This window comes from Aquarana catesbeiana, linkage group LG08 (assembly GCF_042186555.1).
Source record: "Aquarana catesbeiana isolate 2022-GZ linkage group LG08, ASM4218655v1, whole genome shotgun sequence".
Classification (NCBI taxonomy): domain Eukaryota; kingdom Metazoa; phylum Chordata; class Amphibia; order Anura; family Ranidae; genus Aquarana; species Aquarana catesbeiana.
The window spans coordinates 87316740-87334568 of record NC_133331.1 but is presented as its reverse complement, the minus strand read 5'-3'; the positions used below and the strand labels follow the sequence as shown (position 1 = coordinate 87334568).

Sequence of the window (17829 nt, the reverse complement as noted above, 5' to 3'; positions counted from 1 at the left end):
GCTACCTGCAGATTGTATGTTCTCTCTTCACTCTCACCTTTTACTTGCATGTCTGTTCCATATACAGTACCTTAAAAAAGGATTCATACCCCTTGAAATTTTCCACATTTTGTCATGTTGCAAACAAAAACGTAAATGTATTTTATTGGGATTTTATGTGATAGACCAACACAAAGTGGCACATAATTGTGAAATGGAAGGAAAATGAAAAGGTTTTCAAAATGTTTTACAAATAAATATTTGAAAAGTGTGGGGGGCATTTGTATTCAGCCCATCTGAGTCAATACTTTGTAGAACTACCTTTCACTTCAATTACAGCTGCAAGTCTTTTTGGGGATGTCTCTACCTGCTTTGCACATCTAGAGAGTGACATTTTTCCCCATTCTTCTTTGCAAAATAGCTCAAGCTCTGTCAGATTAGATGGAGAGTGTCTGTGAACAGCAATTTTCAAGTCTTTTCACAGATTCTCAATTGGATTTAGGTCTGGGCTTTGACTGGGCAATTCTAATGCCGCGTACACACGGTCGGACTTTTCGGACTGGTTCTGACGGACGCCGACAGACCAAATCTGGCGGATAATCCAATCGTGTGTGGGCTTCACCGGACCTTCAGCAGACTTTTCCCGTCGCAAATCTGACGGACTTTAGATTTGGAACATGCTTCAAATCTTTACGTCATAACTCCGCCGGACCCAGAAATCCGCTCGTCTGTATGCTAGTCCGATGGACAAAAACCGACGCTAGGGCAGCTATTGGCTACTGGCTATCAACCTCCTTATTTTAGTCCCGTGTACGCCATCACGTACGAATCCGTCAGACTTTGGTGTGATCGTGTGTAGGCAAGTCCGTTCGTTATAAAGTCCGTTGAAAGTCCGGCAAAAGTACGCTGGAAAGTCTGTCGGACCCGTCCGGTCCAAAAGTCCGACCGTGTGTACGCGGCATAACACATGAATATGCATTGATCTAAACCATTCCATTGTAGCTCTGGCTGTATGTTTAGGGTTGTTGTCCTGCTGGAAGGTGAAATGCCACCCCAGTCCCAAGTCTTTTGCAGACTCTAACAGGTTTTCTTCTAAGACTGTCTGGTGTGTTCCTTGGCCTTCATGATGCTGTTTGTTCACTAAGGTTCTCTAACAAACTTCTGAGGGTCTACAGAACAGCTGTATTTATACTGAGATTAAATTACACACAGGTGGACTCTATTTACTAAGTAGGTGATCTCTGAAGGTAGTTGGTTCCACTAGATTTTAGTTAGGGGTATCAGAGTAAAGGGGGCTGAAAACAAATGCACGCCACACTTTTAGATATTTATTTGTAAAAAATTTTGAAAACCATTTATCATTTTCCTTCCACTTCACAATTATGTGCCACTCTGTGTTAGTCTATCACATAAAATCCCAATAAAATACATTTACGTTTTTGGTTGTAACATGACAAAATGTGGAAAACTTCAAGGGGTATGAATACTTTTTCAAGGCACTGTAAGTGATTCTGAAAGAATGACTGCCAGGCAACAAACATTTTCAGAATGGCAAGACAGCTAAATGACTAGTATTTTTAGAAGATGAGTTTATTAATGGCAACCTTCATACTCTCTCAGTACAAAGGTCCTTATTTGCCACTTGGTTCACTAAAATCTCTTTTGATTGGTTCAATCGCAATTAAACGGAATTCTGTTCTGAGGTGCAGCTACCAAAACTCTCTGAATTATTTTTTTTACTATTAGCAGGGCAAGTCAAGCTCATACCCAAACTGAATATTACACCTGACTATAATTAGCCTGTGCCACTGACCGAGAGGTTATTTTTTTCTCTATCAATAATGATCAATCCGTGGAGAATACATATCTACAAATAGGGGAGCTGCCTGCATTATGAATTTCCTGAATTTCTGTGTAAATGGTTCCTAAAATGCAGACTAATTTACATTTTAAGCGTGCATAACATCTTTTCTCAGAACTGTGTACAGAAAATGAAATGTATGCAAAATTTAGCAAATGCATGCAAAAAATATGTGTAATATGTTAAATGAAAAAACGAACTAACACAGCAGCAGAGTTGCCAGTTCAGCTAATTACTGACACTGAAGTGTCATGGATTACTGAAGTGCTGAAACTGATTAAATAAAGGTAACTTACTGACCAAACCTATTTACTTACAGTATATGATATGTCAGTAATTAAAGGGAAGAGTTGCCAATGGCAGTCCTGTAAAGGAAATGCTTGCACATTGCTATTATTTATCAATTTCAAAAGTGTGTCACCACTGCTGAAGGTTGTCCAGATAAGGTTAATGGATCTTATCTTGCTGTAAGAGAAGGTCATCTCCGTGCAGATTGGGATGATTTATCATTTCGGTCACTGTACTGTTATTTATTACAAATGCTATCACATAAACCTCTCTAAGTACTGGAATATGGTAAACAGGAAATCTCAGAAACCAAGGTTCAACGCATTACACACCCCGAACCTTAATACAGGGAATTACGGGGACAACACTCTGTGGTTTATGTATAAAAAGTATGCCAACAGGTAAAGGTATTTTTTCCTATCAATTATTCAGCTTTCAACTGTCATGGCATGTTGGAAATAAAAGAAGAAAAACAAGAAATATTCTTGTTAGCACACATTTCATAAATTAATCCTGACGGGCAGTGCCTCGGCAGTGGCGCTTTTAACCCTTTATTCGGCCGCTAGCGGGGGTTAAAAGCGTGCCGCTAGCGGCCGAAAACCACCACGAAAACTAGTGGTGCTTTGCCACCAACGCCCCTGTGCCTCAATGTGAAAGTGCCCTATATCGGGTTTTCAGTGGAACGCATGCCGGCCTTACTAGGCAACAGCGGGGCGAAGGTCCTCTGGAGTGGTATTTGGATTGCCAGTGGCATTGTGCAGACTGATTGAGCTGGTGCGGGTCGGGGCATATTTTAATGTAAGCAAATTTTGTGTAGAGAGTTTTTATGATCATATTTTTTTGATGAAACCGTATTGCACGATCATATTGTTATCTGTTCATTTCCTGGTACTTGGGGCCATCTGCCTGATGGGATAACACCACCACTGAAGAAGTGTCAGAACTTTTAAAGAATTTTTGATTATTAAATCCTGTTAATTAATAAAATGCTTGATTGGTCTTAATGACCTTGGGGCTCTGGTGAGTGTAGTTATATTGTCGCATGTGGTGGAGCACCTGTTTGTTTTTGGAAGAAGAGCACGATTCAGGTCCTCAGGATTTCCGTTTTACATAGTATGGTGGATAGGCTATAAAGAATGAACACTATAGTGGACTTTATTGTCTTATTTTTTTGCACAAGTTTCAGCATTGGTTGTGGCACATGAATTCATGGATGCGGTATTATGTGATTTGCATCTTCACCCATGTTATTTATTAATTTTATGATTTTAATGGTCACATGATATTATTCGTACTGAGTTTTTTTGAGCATTGATCAGATGAGGGGTCAAATCATTGTACACATGGTTTGGTCTATACTTATTAGTCTATATAAGAACAGTGCCTGACTTTACTAATGTTTATCAAGCTAATGTCCTATAGCTGCTAGGGTAACCTACACACAGCATGGAGATACCCAGGAATAGAGAACACCTTTAATATGACATGTCTGAAAAACTAGAAATGATAATTGGAAGATTCATGTACATTGTCTACCTCCCCTACTCTAATCTCTTATAGCATCAAATCTATTAAAAGATACGTGGTACACGTATGCCAGGGGGATACTTCTTGCAGGTTTAAAGGGGGGGGGGTTCTTAAACCTGTTAACAACAATCAAAATGTATGTAAATGTATTACTCTAATAGTTTTTTAGGTTATGGTGAAATGTCTATGATGACGTGAAACCTATATTTGCTATCATAAAACTTTCTTTTTACAATTATTTTAAAATTTTGGCTATAAATCATTGCTGGAAATCTGTTGTCATATTTATACCCATTTATGATTTGCAGGTCAAATTTAGGATAATCTTAAAAAAAAAAACAAGAAAAAAAACCCACAATATATTTCGTAACCATAATGCCGCATACACACGAGCGGACTTTCCGGGAGACTTGGTCCGGCGGTGCGTAGGCGAATGAACGGACTTGCCTACACACGATCAACCAAAGTCCGACAGATTCGTACATGATGACGTACGACTGGACTAAAACAAGGAAGTTCATAGCCAGTAGCTAATAGCTGCCCTAGCGTCGGTTTTTGTCCGTAGGACTAGCATACAGACAAGCGGACTTTTCGACCGGACTCGAGTCCGTCGGAAAGATTTGAGACATGTTTCATTTCTAGGTCCGTCAAGCTTTTGGGGAAAAAAAGTCAGCTGGAACCCACACACGATTGAATTATCCGCCGGACCCCGGTCCGCCGGACCAAGTCTGCCGTAAAGTCCGCTCGTGTGTACGCGGCATTACAAGTCCTTTACCTGCTATCTTCCATTAATTGTAATACATTTACAGTAGGTTAAAGTATAACTAAAGGCTAAACCTTTTTTTTTTTTTTTTTTATTTCTGAATAGAGTGGAGACGGATTAGAAGATTTGTATTACTGTCTCTGTCCCCATTACAGAGATTCACCCTCTCTATTTGTCCTGTTTACTATTATCATTTTATTAAATTTTAAAGAAGCAGTTATTTGCCATATAATTATCAATTCCGTTCAGAGTTTCAGAAGTTACTTTTGTATTTTATGCTCACCTTTAAAATCCATGACAAGAATTTTATCCAGCATTACATGAGCCAGAAATTTCTCTGCGCCATAGAAAATGAATGCACTGCAACTGGTCATGAGATTTTCCCACTCTGCATGGCTGAAAAAAAGAGTCATCTTTTTAGTTGTTTTATTTCAGAAGCATGAATATTTTTACTTTACATAAAATGTTGCATTATTAACACCCACAATATGTATATAAAAATTTCCACAACAGTCCACAATTTAAGACAATTTGGGGAATTCAATAAAGCATTAACAACACTTTTGTGGCAGTAGTTTCTATTAGAACTACCTGCACCTATTTCGGGAAAGCACAGTCTTATGCCACGTACACACAACCGGTTTTGCCATCGGAATAAACTCCAAGGTAACTCCGACGGAATTCCGCTCAAGCGGCCTTGCATACACACGGTCACACCAAAGTCCAACCGTCCAGAACGAGATGACGTACAACATGTATGACGGGAATAGAAAAAGGAAGTTCAATAGCCAGTAGCCAATAGCTTCCGTCTCGTACTTGCTTCAGAGCATGCGTTGTTTTTGGTCTGTCGGAACAGCATACAGACGAGCGTTTTTCCCGATAGGAATTGGTTCCGAGATATTTAGAGCATGCTCCATTTCTAGGTCCGTCAGAATTTTCTAAAAAAAAAAGTCAGATGAAGTATACACACGATCGGAATAGACGATGAAAAGCTTCCGTCTGACTTTTTCTGTCGGACATTCCGCTTGTGTGTACGCGGCTTTATGCCACGTACACACAATCGGAAATTCGGCCAGCAAAAGACCGATGAGAGCTTTTGGTCGGAAAATGCGACCGTGTGTATGCTCCATCGGACTTTTGCTGGCGGAATTTCCACCAGCAAAAGATTGAGAGCGTGTTCTCAATTTTTCGGTCGGAAAAAGTTCCGATAGGAAATTCCAATCATCTGTACCAAATTCCGACGCGCAAAATTCCTACGCATGCTCGGAAACAATTCGACACATGCTCGGAAGCATTGAACTTCATATTCTCGGCTCGACCAAGTGTTGTTACGTCACCGTGTTCTCGACGGTCGAAAGTTCAGCAAACTTTTGTGTGACCATGTATATGCAAGCCAAGCTTGAGCAGAATTCCGTCAGAAAAACCATCCAAGTTTTTACCAACGGAAATTCCGCTCGTGTGTACGGGGCATTAGTATCATTGCTGACATGTGTGCCAAATTCAGATAATTCTAACTACTGCCACTTTGAGAACCTGCCACTATGGCAGTGCAAGATTTTTAAAGAATTATTGCCAGTTCACAGATTAGGAAATTGGCGATAATTAAGACCAGCCTTGAGCAGCCGGTGTACAGAGGTCCAATAAGGATTCTTAGACTTCAGTGCTGGGCTCCAACAGGTTCATGAATTGGGCACAAGCACCGACGGTTTAATTGCAGCAGCTTTACAGATATCTAAAGGTTGTCTGGGGCACCCTTTATGAATTTCCCCCATAGTGTTCACATTTGCAGTAAAGATAAGAGCAACCTGACCAAAATAGATAAACGTTTGTTCAAACCCTTGCAATTTATTAAGTTAAGTTGTTTCTATTTAATGTTACATCATACATATTAATTTTTAGAATTGTGTGCTTGTGGCACCAGTTTGGGCAAGGCCTTTTTTCTAGCATGACTGTGTCCCTGTGCATAAAGCCAGCTCCATAGATGACATAGATTGACAAGTTTAGTGTGAGGCACTTGAGTGGTGTGCATAGAGCCCTGACCTCAACCCATTCAAACACTCTGGGATTAAAGTAGAACTATAGGCAAACATTTTTTTTTATCATTTTGGATAGAGTAAGGGAGAGTTAGATTTTTTTTTAGACCCATTAGATTTTTTTTTTTTTGTCATCTGTGTCCCATCTCAGAGCCAAAACAGGTAGTGAGAGGAAATTCCTGCAAATTAAAGCGCAGGTCTGGCCATTTAAAAAAAAAAACACTGTAACGGCTGACTTTTAATAAGGGCACTTACCTGTCCAGCGAGCCTGCGATTTTGGCCCCCAGAGGCCGATCCGTCCATTGGATCGGGTGCCCGGCACCTCCATCCTAACTAAGGGAAACAGGCAGTGGAGCCTTGCGGCTTCACTGCCTGTTTCCTACTGCGCGGCGCTTTGTGAATGGCCCTGTTGTTTTCTGGGACACACACATAATCCAGAATACAACGGGCCAGCTCACAGAAGAGGAGGAAGTAACAGAACAGCGCTGCTGAATAGGAAGAGGCAGATTAGGAAGACTGCCTAGCAACAGGGGTTTCTGGTAAGTAAACATTTTTTTTTTCAAATTTTTTTTATATTTTTTTTAGAATGTTAATGTCATTTTTTATTTTAGGGTGAACCTCCGCTTTAAGGGAATCCTTTGGGGCCCCCAGGTCACCAGGATTAGTCACCCCATTGGAAGATTTCCCCTCTATTACTTTTTTGGGGACAACCCAACATTTTTAATTTTTTTAAATTTTTTAATAGGTGTTCTAATCCATCTCCATTCCACCCAAAAACTGAAAAAAAAAGTTTTGCCTTTAGTAATACTTTAATAGGAACACTGTTTGCAAACCAGGTATTCTTACCCCAACACCAGCACCTGACCCCATAAATGCTCTTTTGGCTAACTGGGCAAAATTTTGCACAGACTCACACTCCAAAATCTTCTGGAAAGCCTTCTCAAATGGGTGGAGGCTGTTATGGCTGCAAAGGGGAGAGGGAATTAGTCCATAATAATGCCCATGGTTTTAGCATGGGATATCCAACAAGCTGATATAGGTGTGATAGTCAGGTGTCCACAAGCTTTTGGCTATATAGTGAATGTAAACAGCCATTTTGGGCTAAGAGAGGTTTTCCTAAATTTGCCTACAATGTTGATAAGGTTTAGTAGAAGGAAACAAAATGTAAGATATTTCCTGTGCACACCTTTAACAATGCAACACAGCATTTGAGCAGTTGTTAATATGAGTTACTGTCTATGTGTTCTAGTTGTTCATTACTTATATTCCACATTGATTAACATTGTAACTGGTACTTGAATTTGTTAATGGACAAGAAGGTAGCTGAATATACTAGAACCTGCCCCCATACTGCCCAATGGTTTCCCATTTTGCCCAATAACTAATATTTCAAAAGGAAAAATGTGAAGTTACACACCAAAGCTCTACAATTAAGCCCAAGTAGGGGGCAGAACCTGTCAGAGAAGAGGTCATGGGTGGAATGTCACAGTTGCGTCTGGACAAATCAATTTTGTGTGGCTTCACGTTTCTCTCAAGTGCTTGCAAGTGCATAAGTGATAGATTGCAGGGGTAACTAGCACCCATTACTGAAGTGAATACGGCCCAGGATCTGTGGGCGGTATATTGGATTTGTGAGTTTGGGCTGCAATTTGATCATAAATATCTATTTGTTTTACTAAATTCTATAGCACTAAAAAAAAGTTATAGCACATTATTAGAGAAGTTTACACCCTAAAATGTAGTGCCTTCTTTATTTACTATTAAAAAATATATATCTCAAAAAGAATAATGCAAACCACAAACTAAAACATTTCTAATACAGAGGTACATATTTGGTTATTTATGGCGTTATTGATAAAACTCCCAACAACCTTTGACTTGTAGAATAAGCGGGGTATTTGGGACTTTATATGAGGCACATAGCATAATCTAATGTTACACTAAACATAGCAGGAATGGACAGGATTGCCAGTCCTGGGTACTTACATAAAATAGATTACGATGGTATATAGTGGGGCAAGGGCCAGAAAGGTTGTCTAATGCCTTTAATAGGATTCAATTCAGATTTACTATCTCCAATTATGTCTATATCATTTTATACAATAATTATTCAATTTTGTGATGTGCTGTCAAGATGACATGTGTATATATATATATATATATATATATATGAATTTATACAATTTTACCAACTTTTTTTATTCAATATTGTCAGGTGCTGCCAAGCTGACATGTGTATATCTATGAATTTACAATGTCAATGCCATGTGTGCATGTGTATATATATGAAATTACTTTTAAACATGTTTTGTACCATTGTTATATATTCATCCATGCCAATAAAAGATATCAACAATCAAACCTCAACAAGTCAATAGCCTCATTTAAAGTCCCAAACCTCCTTTTTGTTAAGTTTTGACTTGTACCATTCCAAAATCCTATTGTGGAAAATGCAATGTGATCCAATAGTGGACACATTGTTAACAGTGAACCTTAATTGCTAAGTGAAGTTAGTATTAATCTTTCCCTAGACATGCTCCGATTTTTATTAATTGCAACTATTACAATGGAACTCCAACCAAAACATTGTTATTCTAGTGTTGTTTGCCCATTGGGGAGACTTAGCGTTACTATTCATCAGGTCAGGAAGTGAAGGGAAATGCTTCTAATAGGGACATAGAAGGCAACATAAACATATTTTTAAATGTGTAGAGAATGCATACAGTGCATTGAAAAAGTATCCATACCCCTTGAAATTTCCCACATTTTGTCATGTTACGACCAAAAACGTAAATGTATTTTATTGGGATTTTATGTGATAGACCAACACAAAGCGCTACATAATTGTGAAGTGGGAGGAGGATGATAACAGTTTTTCAACATTTTTTACAAATAAATATGTAAAAAGTGTGGCGTGCATTTGTATTCAGCCCCCCTTAGTCAATACTTTGTAGAACCACCTTTCACTGCAATTACAGCTGCAAGTTTTTTTGAGGATGTCTCTACCAGCTTTGCATCACTAGAGAGTGAAATGTTTGCCCATTCTTTTTTGCAAAATAGCTCAAGCTCTGTCAGATTGGATGGAGAGCGTCTGTGAACAGCAATTTTCAAGTCTTGCCACAGATTCTCAATTGGATTTAGGTCTGGACTTTGACTGGGCCATTCCAACACATAAATATGCTTTGATCTAAACCATTCCATTGTAGCTCTGGCTGTATGTTTAGGGTTGTTGTCCTGCTAGAAGGTGAACCTCCGCCCCAGTCTCAAGTCTTTTTCAGACTCTAATAGGTTTTCTTCTAAGATTTCACTGTATTTGGCTCCATCTATCTTCTCATCAACTCTGGCCAGCTTCCCTGTCCCTGCTGAAGAAAAACAATCCCCACAAAATGGTGCTGCTACTACCATGGTGGATATGGTGTATTCAGGGTGATGTGCAGTGTTAGTTTTCCACCACACATAGCATTTTGCTTTTAGGCAAATGGTTAAATTTTGGTCTCATCTGACCAGAGCACCTTCTTCCACATGTTTGCTGGGTCCCCCTCATGGCTTCTTGCAAACTGCAAACGGGACTTTCTTATGGACTTTCTTATGCTTTTAAGAATGGCTTTCTTCTTGCCACTCTTCCATAAAGGCCAGATTTGTGGCGTGCACGACTAATAGTTGTCCTGTGGACAGATTCTCCCACCTGGGCTTTGGATCTCTGCAGCTCCTCCAGAGTTACCATGAGCCTCTTAGCTGCTTCTCTGATTAATGCTCTCTTTGCCCGGCCTGTCAGTTTAGGTGGATGGCCATGTCTTAGTAGAATTGCAGTTGTGCCATACCCTTTCTTTTGATGATTAAACAGTGCTACGTGACAGATCTTGAGCTATTTTGCAAAGAATGGGCAACAATTTCACTCTCTAGATGTGCAAACTGGTAGAGACATATCCAAAAAGACTTGTAGCTGTAATTGAAGTGAAAGTGGTTCCACAAAGTATTGACTCAGGGGGGCTGAATACAAATGCACGCCACACTTTTCACATATTTATTTGGGAAAAAAATTTGGAAAACCATTTATAATTTTCCTTCCACTTCACAATTATGTGCCACTTTGTTCTGGTCTATCACATAAAATCCCAATTAAACGAATTTATGTTTTTGGTTGTAACATGACAAAATGTGGACAATGTCAAGGGCTATGATTACTTTTTCAAGGCACTGTAGATGCTCTGAAATCATTTAATTCCTAGGTGTTTTGTTTTTGAGACCTATTGGTACCCTGTAGCAACAATGACAAAAGCAAATGTCTGAAAGAGGTTCTACCACTTCTCTACACTAATCAAAACTAGAAAGAAAACAAAACTGTCTGGACAAGCACTTTACATTTGTTAATCTCTACTGTGGCTTTCAAAATTGAAATGAACATGTCTGGCTTGTCTTAGTGTCACCTTTCATTTCAGTGAGGACTATACAATATTGACTGTAAAAACATCAATACAACAGTCAACTCAAAACAATTAAAAGATAACAATGAAGTACATTGACTAGCTTTTATCGACGCTAAAAAAACAATTGCTGTATCTTGCATAGAGAACAAACCTGGGCACACGTGTGCTGCCTATAATTCCTTCCCAATGAGCTGTAAATTGCTGTCCGTATTTTACAAGCACCTCATTCATTCTGTAGGCCGGGCTGAATGTTTCTGAAAATGAGACACAATAAACAGAAAATTGAGCGTTTCAGCTCTAATACAGAGCATTTACTTTGTTTTGTTTTTCTGGCATGTGTGAAACAATGAATAATACGAAGACAAATAAGGTCTCCTTGTATTTACCAACATTAGACCCTAACAAATTGATATGAAATAACTGCAGCATCATCTGTACTGTGTGGAATGACAAGATAGAAGATAGAAAGGTTGCAGAAGGACATGATTAAGTTATCTTTATGGAACAAATAAACTGTTCCTGTGTTAGCTGTGGAATAGATCTACATAAACATTTTGGCATAAAAACACAACTTAGGGTAATAACTTTAAAGTAAACCTGTGCTTTGCCCATGCAGTGCTAGGTAGACAACTCAAAAGATTGCTTTTTGTTGCTTATACTTCCCTTTACTGCTGCTCTGACCACCTGTTGGGGCAACCTGTTGCTCAATACCTGACACCCCTGGTACCTTCAGGGAATGGGAGGGGCACGTGATTCTCTCCCCTATTTCTCACGATGCAGCAGTGCCTAAACAGCCTATTGCCAGGCCTGACCGCTGCTGGGAGGCAGAGGTAGAGTCCTTAACTTTGTGTAACCTCCAACCAGATTGACTTGGAGCTTAGTCAGCAGGAGAGCAGGCACTTAATGAAGTTGTTACTTTGCACAAACGCTATTTGTGAATAATGTGCAGAGCAATAGAAAGAACGCCTTTATTACTCTAGTGTTCTAACAGTGTACATCCTTACCTGGTTCTAGTATTTCATTGTAAGGATCCACAATATCTGTTACATGTTGTTAAAGAAAAAAAAAACACAATAATAAGATATGATTAGCATGGCAGTTGCTCCAAAAGACAATGGGGTTGATTTACTAAAATTGGAAAGAGCAAAATCTGGTGCAGCTGTGCATAGTAACCAATCAACTTCCAGGGTTTTTTCGTGAAAGCTTAATTGAACAAGCTGAAGTTAGAAGCTGATTAGCTACAATGCACAGCTGCACCAGATTTTGCACTCTTCACTTTTAGTAAATCAACCCCGATATCTGCTATATCACCTCCAGAGGAAGTCTATTCCACATTTGTACAGCTAGTATTTGGAGATTAAATCTTTTTTCCTCTAGACGTAAAGAGTACCCCCCTTGTCCTATGTGATGACCTTAAAGTGAATAACTCCACACCAAGTTCACTATATGGATCACTTATGTATTTGTACATGTTGATCATATCCCCCCTTAATCTCCTCTTCTCAAGAGAGAATAAATTCAGTTCCTCTAATCCAGGGATCTCAAACTGGCGGCCCTCCAGCTGTTGCAAAACTACAAGTCCCCATCATGCCTCTGCCTGTGGGAGTCATGCTTGTAACTGTCAGCCTTGCAATGCCTCATGGGACTTGTAGTTTCACAACAGCTGGAGGGCCACCAGTTTGAGACCCCTGCTCTAATCTTTCCTCATAGGCGAGTTCCTCCATGCCTCTTATCAGTTTGGTTACCCTTCTCTGCACTTTCTTGTACAAAGAGTTTTATTGAAAATATATATCAACAGAATAGTACAAAACAGTGATGGATACATCAAGAATTAACAGGTATAAGACTGCCCATATCCGGCAGGTAGAACTGATGTTCAAGGATTTAAGCCTGGTCTCAGGCGGTTCAAAGCCGAGGCCAGGCGACATACTAAGCAGTGTCTTCATCTCGCATTTACTGACATAGCGGTAAACTGTAAGCACAGAATATTATGTTTGCAAATACTCATAAATAACTAAAGGGTGCATAGCGAGATGTTGTTGTGATACGTAACATTGCATAAAAAAAAAAAAAAAAAAAGAACCAGAAATAAAATCAGATTAAATTGAATAACTTCAAAGAAGATAACATCCCTTTGTATGTAATAACTTTTTTGTTACATTAAATATCCAATCTCTGTAGAATTAAGCCCAAGGGCCTGAATGAGAAGAAGGAAAGAGAAATTGAAAGTGGGAGAAGAGGGGGGTGGGAAAGGAGGGGAGGACCCTGGGGTGGGGGGAACGGAGGCTCGTTATAGGGAAAGAAGAGTTAGGTCAAATCTTGATGGACGGTTATGAGTCACCCAGGGTTGCCATATCCTGAGGAACTTATCATGTGTGTCCAACAATATGGCCGTAAGTTTCTCATGTACCATGATATCATTCACACTATTTTTAACTGCTTCAAAGCTAAGGTTCGGAGTTTTCCAGGCCCTTGCTATGGTCAATTTAGTTGCAGTAAAAATATGTGCTGCTAATTGGCGTTCAGGACGAAGAAGTTCTGTAATCGGTTTCCATAAAAGGGCCTCAAAAGGGTCCCACTTTATAGTGGTATTAAAAAGATTGCGTAGTAGTGCGTATACTCTGACCCATAATCTGCAAACCCTGGGGTAGGTCCACCAGATATGCGTCATCGTGCCCTCCTGTGAGCACCCACGAAAACAGAGGGGGGAATAAGATGGGATGAAGCTTGCTAATCTAGCTGGGGTATAGTACCATCCATAGAAGACTTTGTAAGCGTTCTCCAAAAAGAGAGCATTCTTAGAGCATTTGGATAGCATAACAGTCATACTTTGCCAGTCCTCCGGGTCTAATTGTTTCCCGAACTCGGCCTCCCATTGGAGATGGTAGGGTCTCAATGGTGGTGTCTTGGAATTAATTATAGCGATATATATGAGGGAAATCAGACCCGAGGATTGGGGGCGCGATCTACAAAGGCTTTCAAATGGGGTCATGGTAAATGGGGAAGAATGGGATTTTGTAAGCTGTTGGAGAAAATGTCTAATTTGAAGGTAACTGTAATGCTCCTTAAGGGGGATATCGTGTGAGGAACTTAAAGCAGCGAAAGGGATGATCTTGGTTGGGGTGAATAACAAATGGATATCTGTAAAGCCATTATCAGACCACCATTTAAACTGCAGTGGATTATCACAACCTGGTTGAAATAAAGGGCAGTGGAGGAGACGAAGTAGTGGGAGATGAGGCAAAATTAGGCCTGCTGAGTACTTAACCGCATCCCACAGTGTAGCCTCCCTGGCGGTATTCCCGAGTGTGGCTCGGGGTTAAAATTCAGTACCATTAGCGGTAACCCCGAGCCACACTCGGGATCGCATTGCAGGATCCTGGGGCGGCGTTACTTACCTTGTCCACAGGATCCTGCGATGTCCCCCGCACTGTCCGAGGGCTCCGTCCTCCTCCGAAGCCTCTCCGTGCCAGGCTCCGTTCCCTGCGAGCGGCGCAACGCACGGGGGCGGAGCCTGGCGGCAAATTCAAAAAAAGTAAAAAATCATAACACATACAGTACTGTAATCTTACAGATTACAGTACTGTATGAAATTATTTCACATCCCTTTTGTCCCCAGTGCTCTGGCCCATGCCCTGCATGCAGTTTTACATGATATACACTGTTCTTTCTGCCTGGAAACTGGAGATTGTCCATAGCAACCAAAAAGTGTCCCTTTACGTCAAAAGTGGCTTTAGACCAGCTAGAAAACAGCGATAGTAAATTAGAACACTTGCAGAATTGAGCGATAGTGAATTGTGGGGAAATTTATTTTATTACTATTTTTTTTAATTTTTTTAAATTAATTATTTTTATTTATTATATTATAATTTATGTTTTTGTGTTTCAAACTTTATCATACCCGGGATATCTACTAGACTCTGGTTTGGACAGATTTAAGTGTGTTATTGTTAAGATTTACAGACCTACAATATAAAACGCCAAATTTCCATGCAAAATAATTGTACCGCTTTCAGCACCTAAAATCCGAAAGAATCATACCGCCAGGGAGGTTAAGGGAGTGAGCCAGACAGGGACCTATGGTAGAGAAGCGATGTGCTTTAGGAAGCCAAGGAAGAGAAGCTAGAGGCGTTGGGTGTGCGTCGACTAAATCCATGGTGGCCCATAGTGGCATTTGTTGTTTCTCATGGAGGTGAGATAAGGGGCGATACCCGCAGCTGTATAATATGCTTGCAGCTTAGGGACTGAAAGGCCACCATTGATTTTGCACGCGTAAAGCACTTGCCTCTTGATCCTGGGTCTCTTGGGGCCCCATATAAACTGCATGATTTTACGTTGATGTATTCGAATGATATGGGGGGGCACATGGACTGGCAAAACTCTAAAATAATAGAGCAATTTAGGGAGGTACATCATGCGTACCGTCGCTATTCTGCCGAACCAAGAAATCGGAAGTGTGGACCAAGAGGCAAGCACAGCCTCCAGCTTTCGGAAAAGCGGAGGAAAATTGGCTTGGTATAATCCCGAGTACCTCGGAGTAAGTTTAATACCCAAACAGGGTAGTGAGGTTAACCACTGAAATGAGAATGCCGATTGTAAGAATTCTAATTCCGGGGCCCGAAGGTTGATAGACATCGCTTTAGATTTTGCCGGGTTAACTGAGAGGCCTCAGAACGAGGCGAAGGAGTCTAAGAGAGAATAAATTGGGGAGGGAGATTCTGGGTTTAGTAATGGCTAATAAAATGTCATCCGCAAACAGTGACAGTTTGTGCGCGGTGCCTGTTACTTCTACTCCTGATATATCTGGGTGAGAGCGTATGGCCTCTGCCAGGGGTTCAAGTGCTGGTATAAATAGGAGTGGGGAGAGCAGGCATCCCTGACGGGTTCCCCTCTTAATAGGGAAAGTAGGCAATTCATATCCATAATAACGGACTTTAGCCTGGAGGGAGTGACATATGGCTGAGACCCAACTCAAAAAGGAGGTGCCGAAACCGTAGTGAGTGAGGACCTGTGTCAAATAGGGCCAGGATAAGGTATCGAAAGCCTTATTAACATCTAAAGAAACATTGTCACCAGGGACCTTTCATGTGCTATATGTTGGATTTGGAGGAGTCGTCTAATGGCATATCCTGCCTGTCTACGGGGGACAAATCCCACCTGATCCTTTTTTATCAGGCGCGGTAGAAAGGAATTCAGGCGATTGGCCAGAATTTTCGTCAATATCTTCATGTCAATATTAATTAAAGAGATTGGCCAAAAATTTGCCCAGGAAGAATGGTCCTTATCTGGCTTAGGAATCATCACTATGTTGGCAGTCAGTAAGTCTGATGTAAATGGGTGACCTCCTTTGACCGAGTTATACATAGCCGCTAGGTGTGGGGCCAGAACCTCTGCAAACTTTCGATAATACAAAGCAGTGAAACCATCCGGGCCTGGTCTTTTGCCCACTTTCAGTTCCTTAATGCACTGGAGAACCTCAGAGACCTGTATATCTCGGTCCATTAGGGAGATATTCAGAGACCTGTATATCTCGGTCCATTCGGATTCGGATAGGGAAGGTGAAGATAACTCTTTTAAAAAAGCATTCAGGCCCTGTGTTGAAGAGTGATCTGGGGGGGAGTAGAGCTTGGTAAGTGGATGGCAGAATTCTTCCAAGACCCGCTGGGGGTTTCCCGTGAGGATGTTATGGCGGGTGCGCAAGGATATGGGAGTAAATTTCGGGGTAAAGGTACGCAGTCTATTAGCCAACTGCGCATTGGGTTTGTTTGCCTTAGCATACCATTTCTGGCGGGCCCAACGTAAGGTACGGTCCGCTTCGTCTGTCAGACATAGATCCAAGTCTGTACGGGCCTTGTCTAAAGATCTGCAGTTAGCAGGGGTGGGGGTTAATTTAAAGGCTGCCGAGCGGTCCTCCAAGCTCTGCTCTAACTTGCATCGGGCCTGAATCCTTTCTCTTTTGCGTTGAGACGCTATTCGAATAACGCGACCCCGGAGGACAGCTTTATAAGCCTCCCATAGTGTTATTGGGGATGAGACAGAAACTGCATTAAGTCTCCCTTCTCTGCACTTTCTTCAGCTCCCTGATATCCTTTTTGAGAACTGGAGCTCAAAACTGAACTGTATATTCCAGATGAGGTCTTACTGATGATTTGTACAGGGGCAAAATGATATCTCTCTCTCTGGAGTTCATACCTCTCCTAATACAAGAAAGGACTTTGCTCGCTTTGGAAACCGCAGCTTGGCATTGCATGCTATTATTAAGCTTATGATCTACCAAAACCCCCAGATCCTTCTCCACTATGGATTCCCCCAGTTGTACTCCCCCTAGTATGTATAATGCATGCATATTCTTAGCTCCCAAGTGCATAACTTTACATTTATCAACATTAAACCTAATTTGCCACACAGCTGCCCAATTAGACAGTGCATTGAGTTCGGCTTATAAGTTGGAGACATCCTGTAAGGACGTTATTTCACTGCAAAGCTTGGTGTCCCCAACAAACACTGAAATTGTACTTTTAATCCCAGACCCTATATCATTTATAAATATATTAAAAGGTAGGGGTCCCAACACTGAACCTTGGGCTACACCACTGATAACCTTAGACCATTCAGAGTACAAATCATTAACCACTACTCTCAGAATTCGGTCTTTTAGCCAGTTTTCTATCCAATTACAAATTGATCTTTCTAAGCCTGTAGAATTTACCTTACACATTAGCCGTGTGTAGGGAACGGTCTCAAACGCTTTTTCAAAATCCAAATATACCACGTCCACCGCCACCCTTTGTACAAGGTTTTACTTACAGTACCTCCTCACAAAAAGAAATCAAGGTATTGGCATTTTCTTTCCTCAGTGCTGTCAGTGTCTGAGGAAAGGAAAGCCGATAACCGGCTTTACAGTTACAGGGAAAATTACACTGCTAAACAGTGCAGCCCATTATTTCAGCT

The 17829-nt window shown here is 40.8% G+C and overlaps 1 protein-coding gene across 2 annotated transcripts in view; it reads right to left on the bottom strand.

Annotated features, from left to right (window-relative positions):
- The window catches only part of CFAP46 (cilia and flagella associated protein 46), a 333386-nt gene that overhangs the window by 26918 nt on the left and 288639 nt on the right, over positions 1-17829 (bottom strand). For both annotated transcript variants that reach the window (XM_073596084.1, XM_073596086.1), the window contains exons 54-56: positions 11883-11918; positions 11030-11132; positions 4702-4814 (exon numbers count right to left, since the gene is read on the bottom strand). In XM_073596084.1, coding sequence (XP_073452185.1) covers positions 4702-4814; positions 11030-11132; positions 11883-11918 — 252 coding nt within the window. The remainder of the gene's footprint in view (positions 1-4701; positions 4815-11029; positions 11133-11882; positions 11919-17829) is intronic.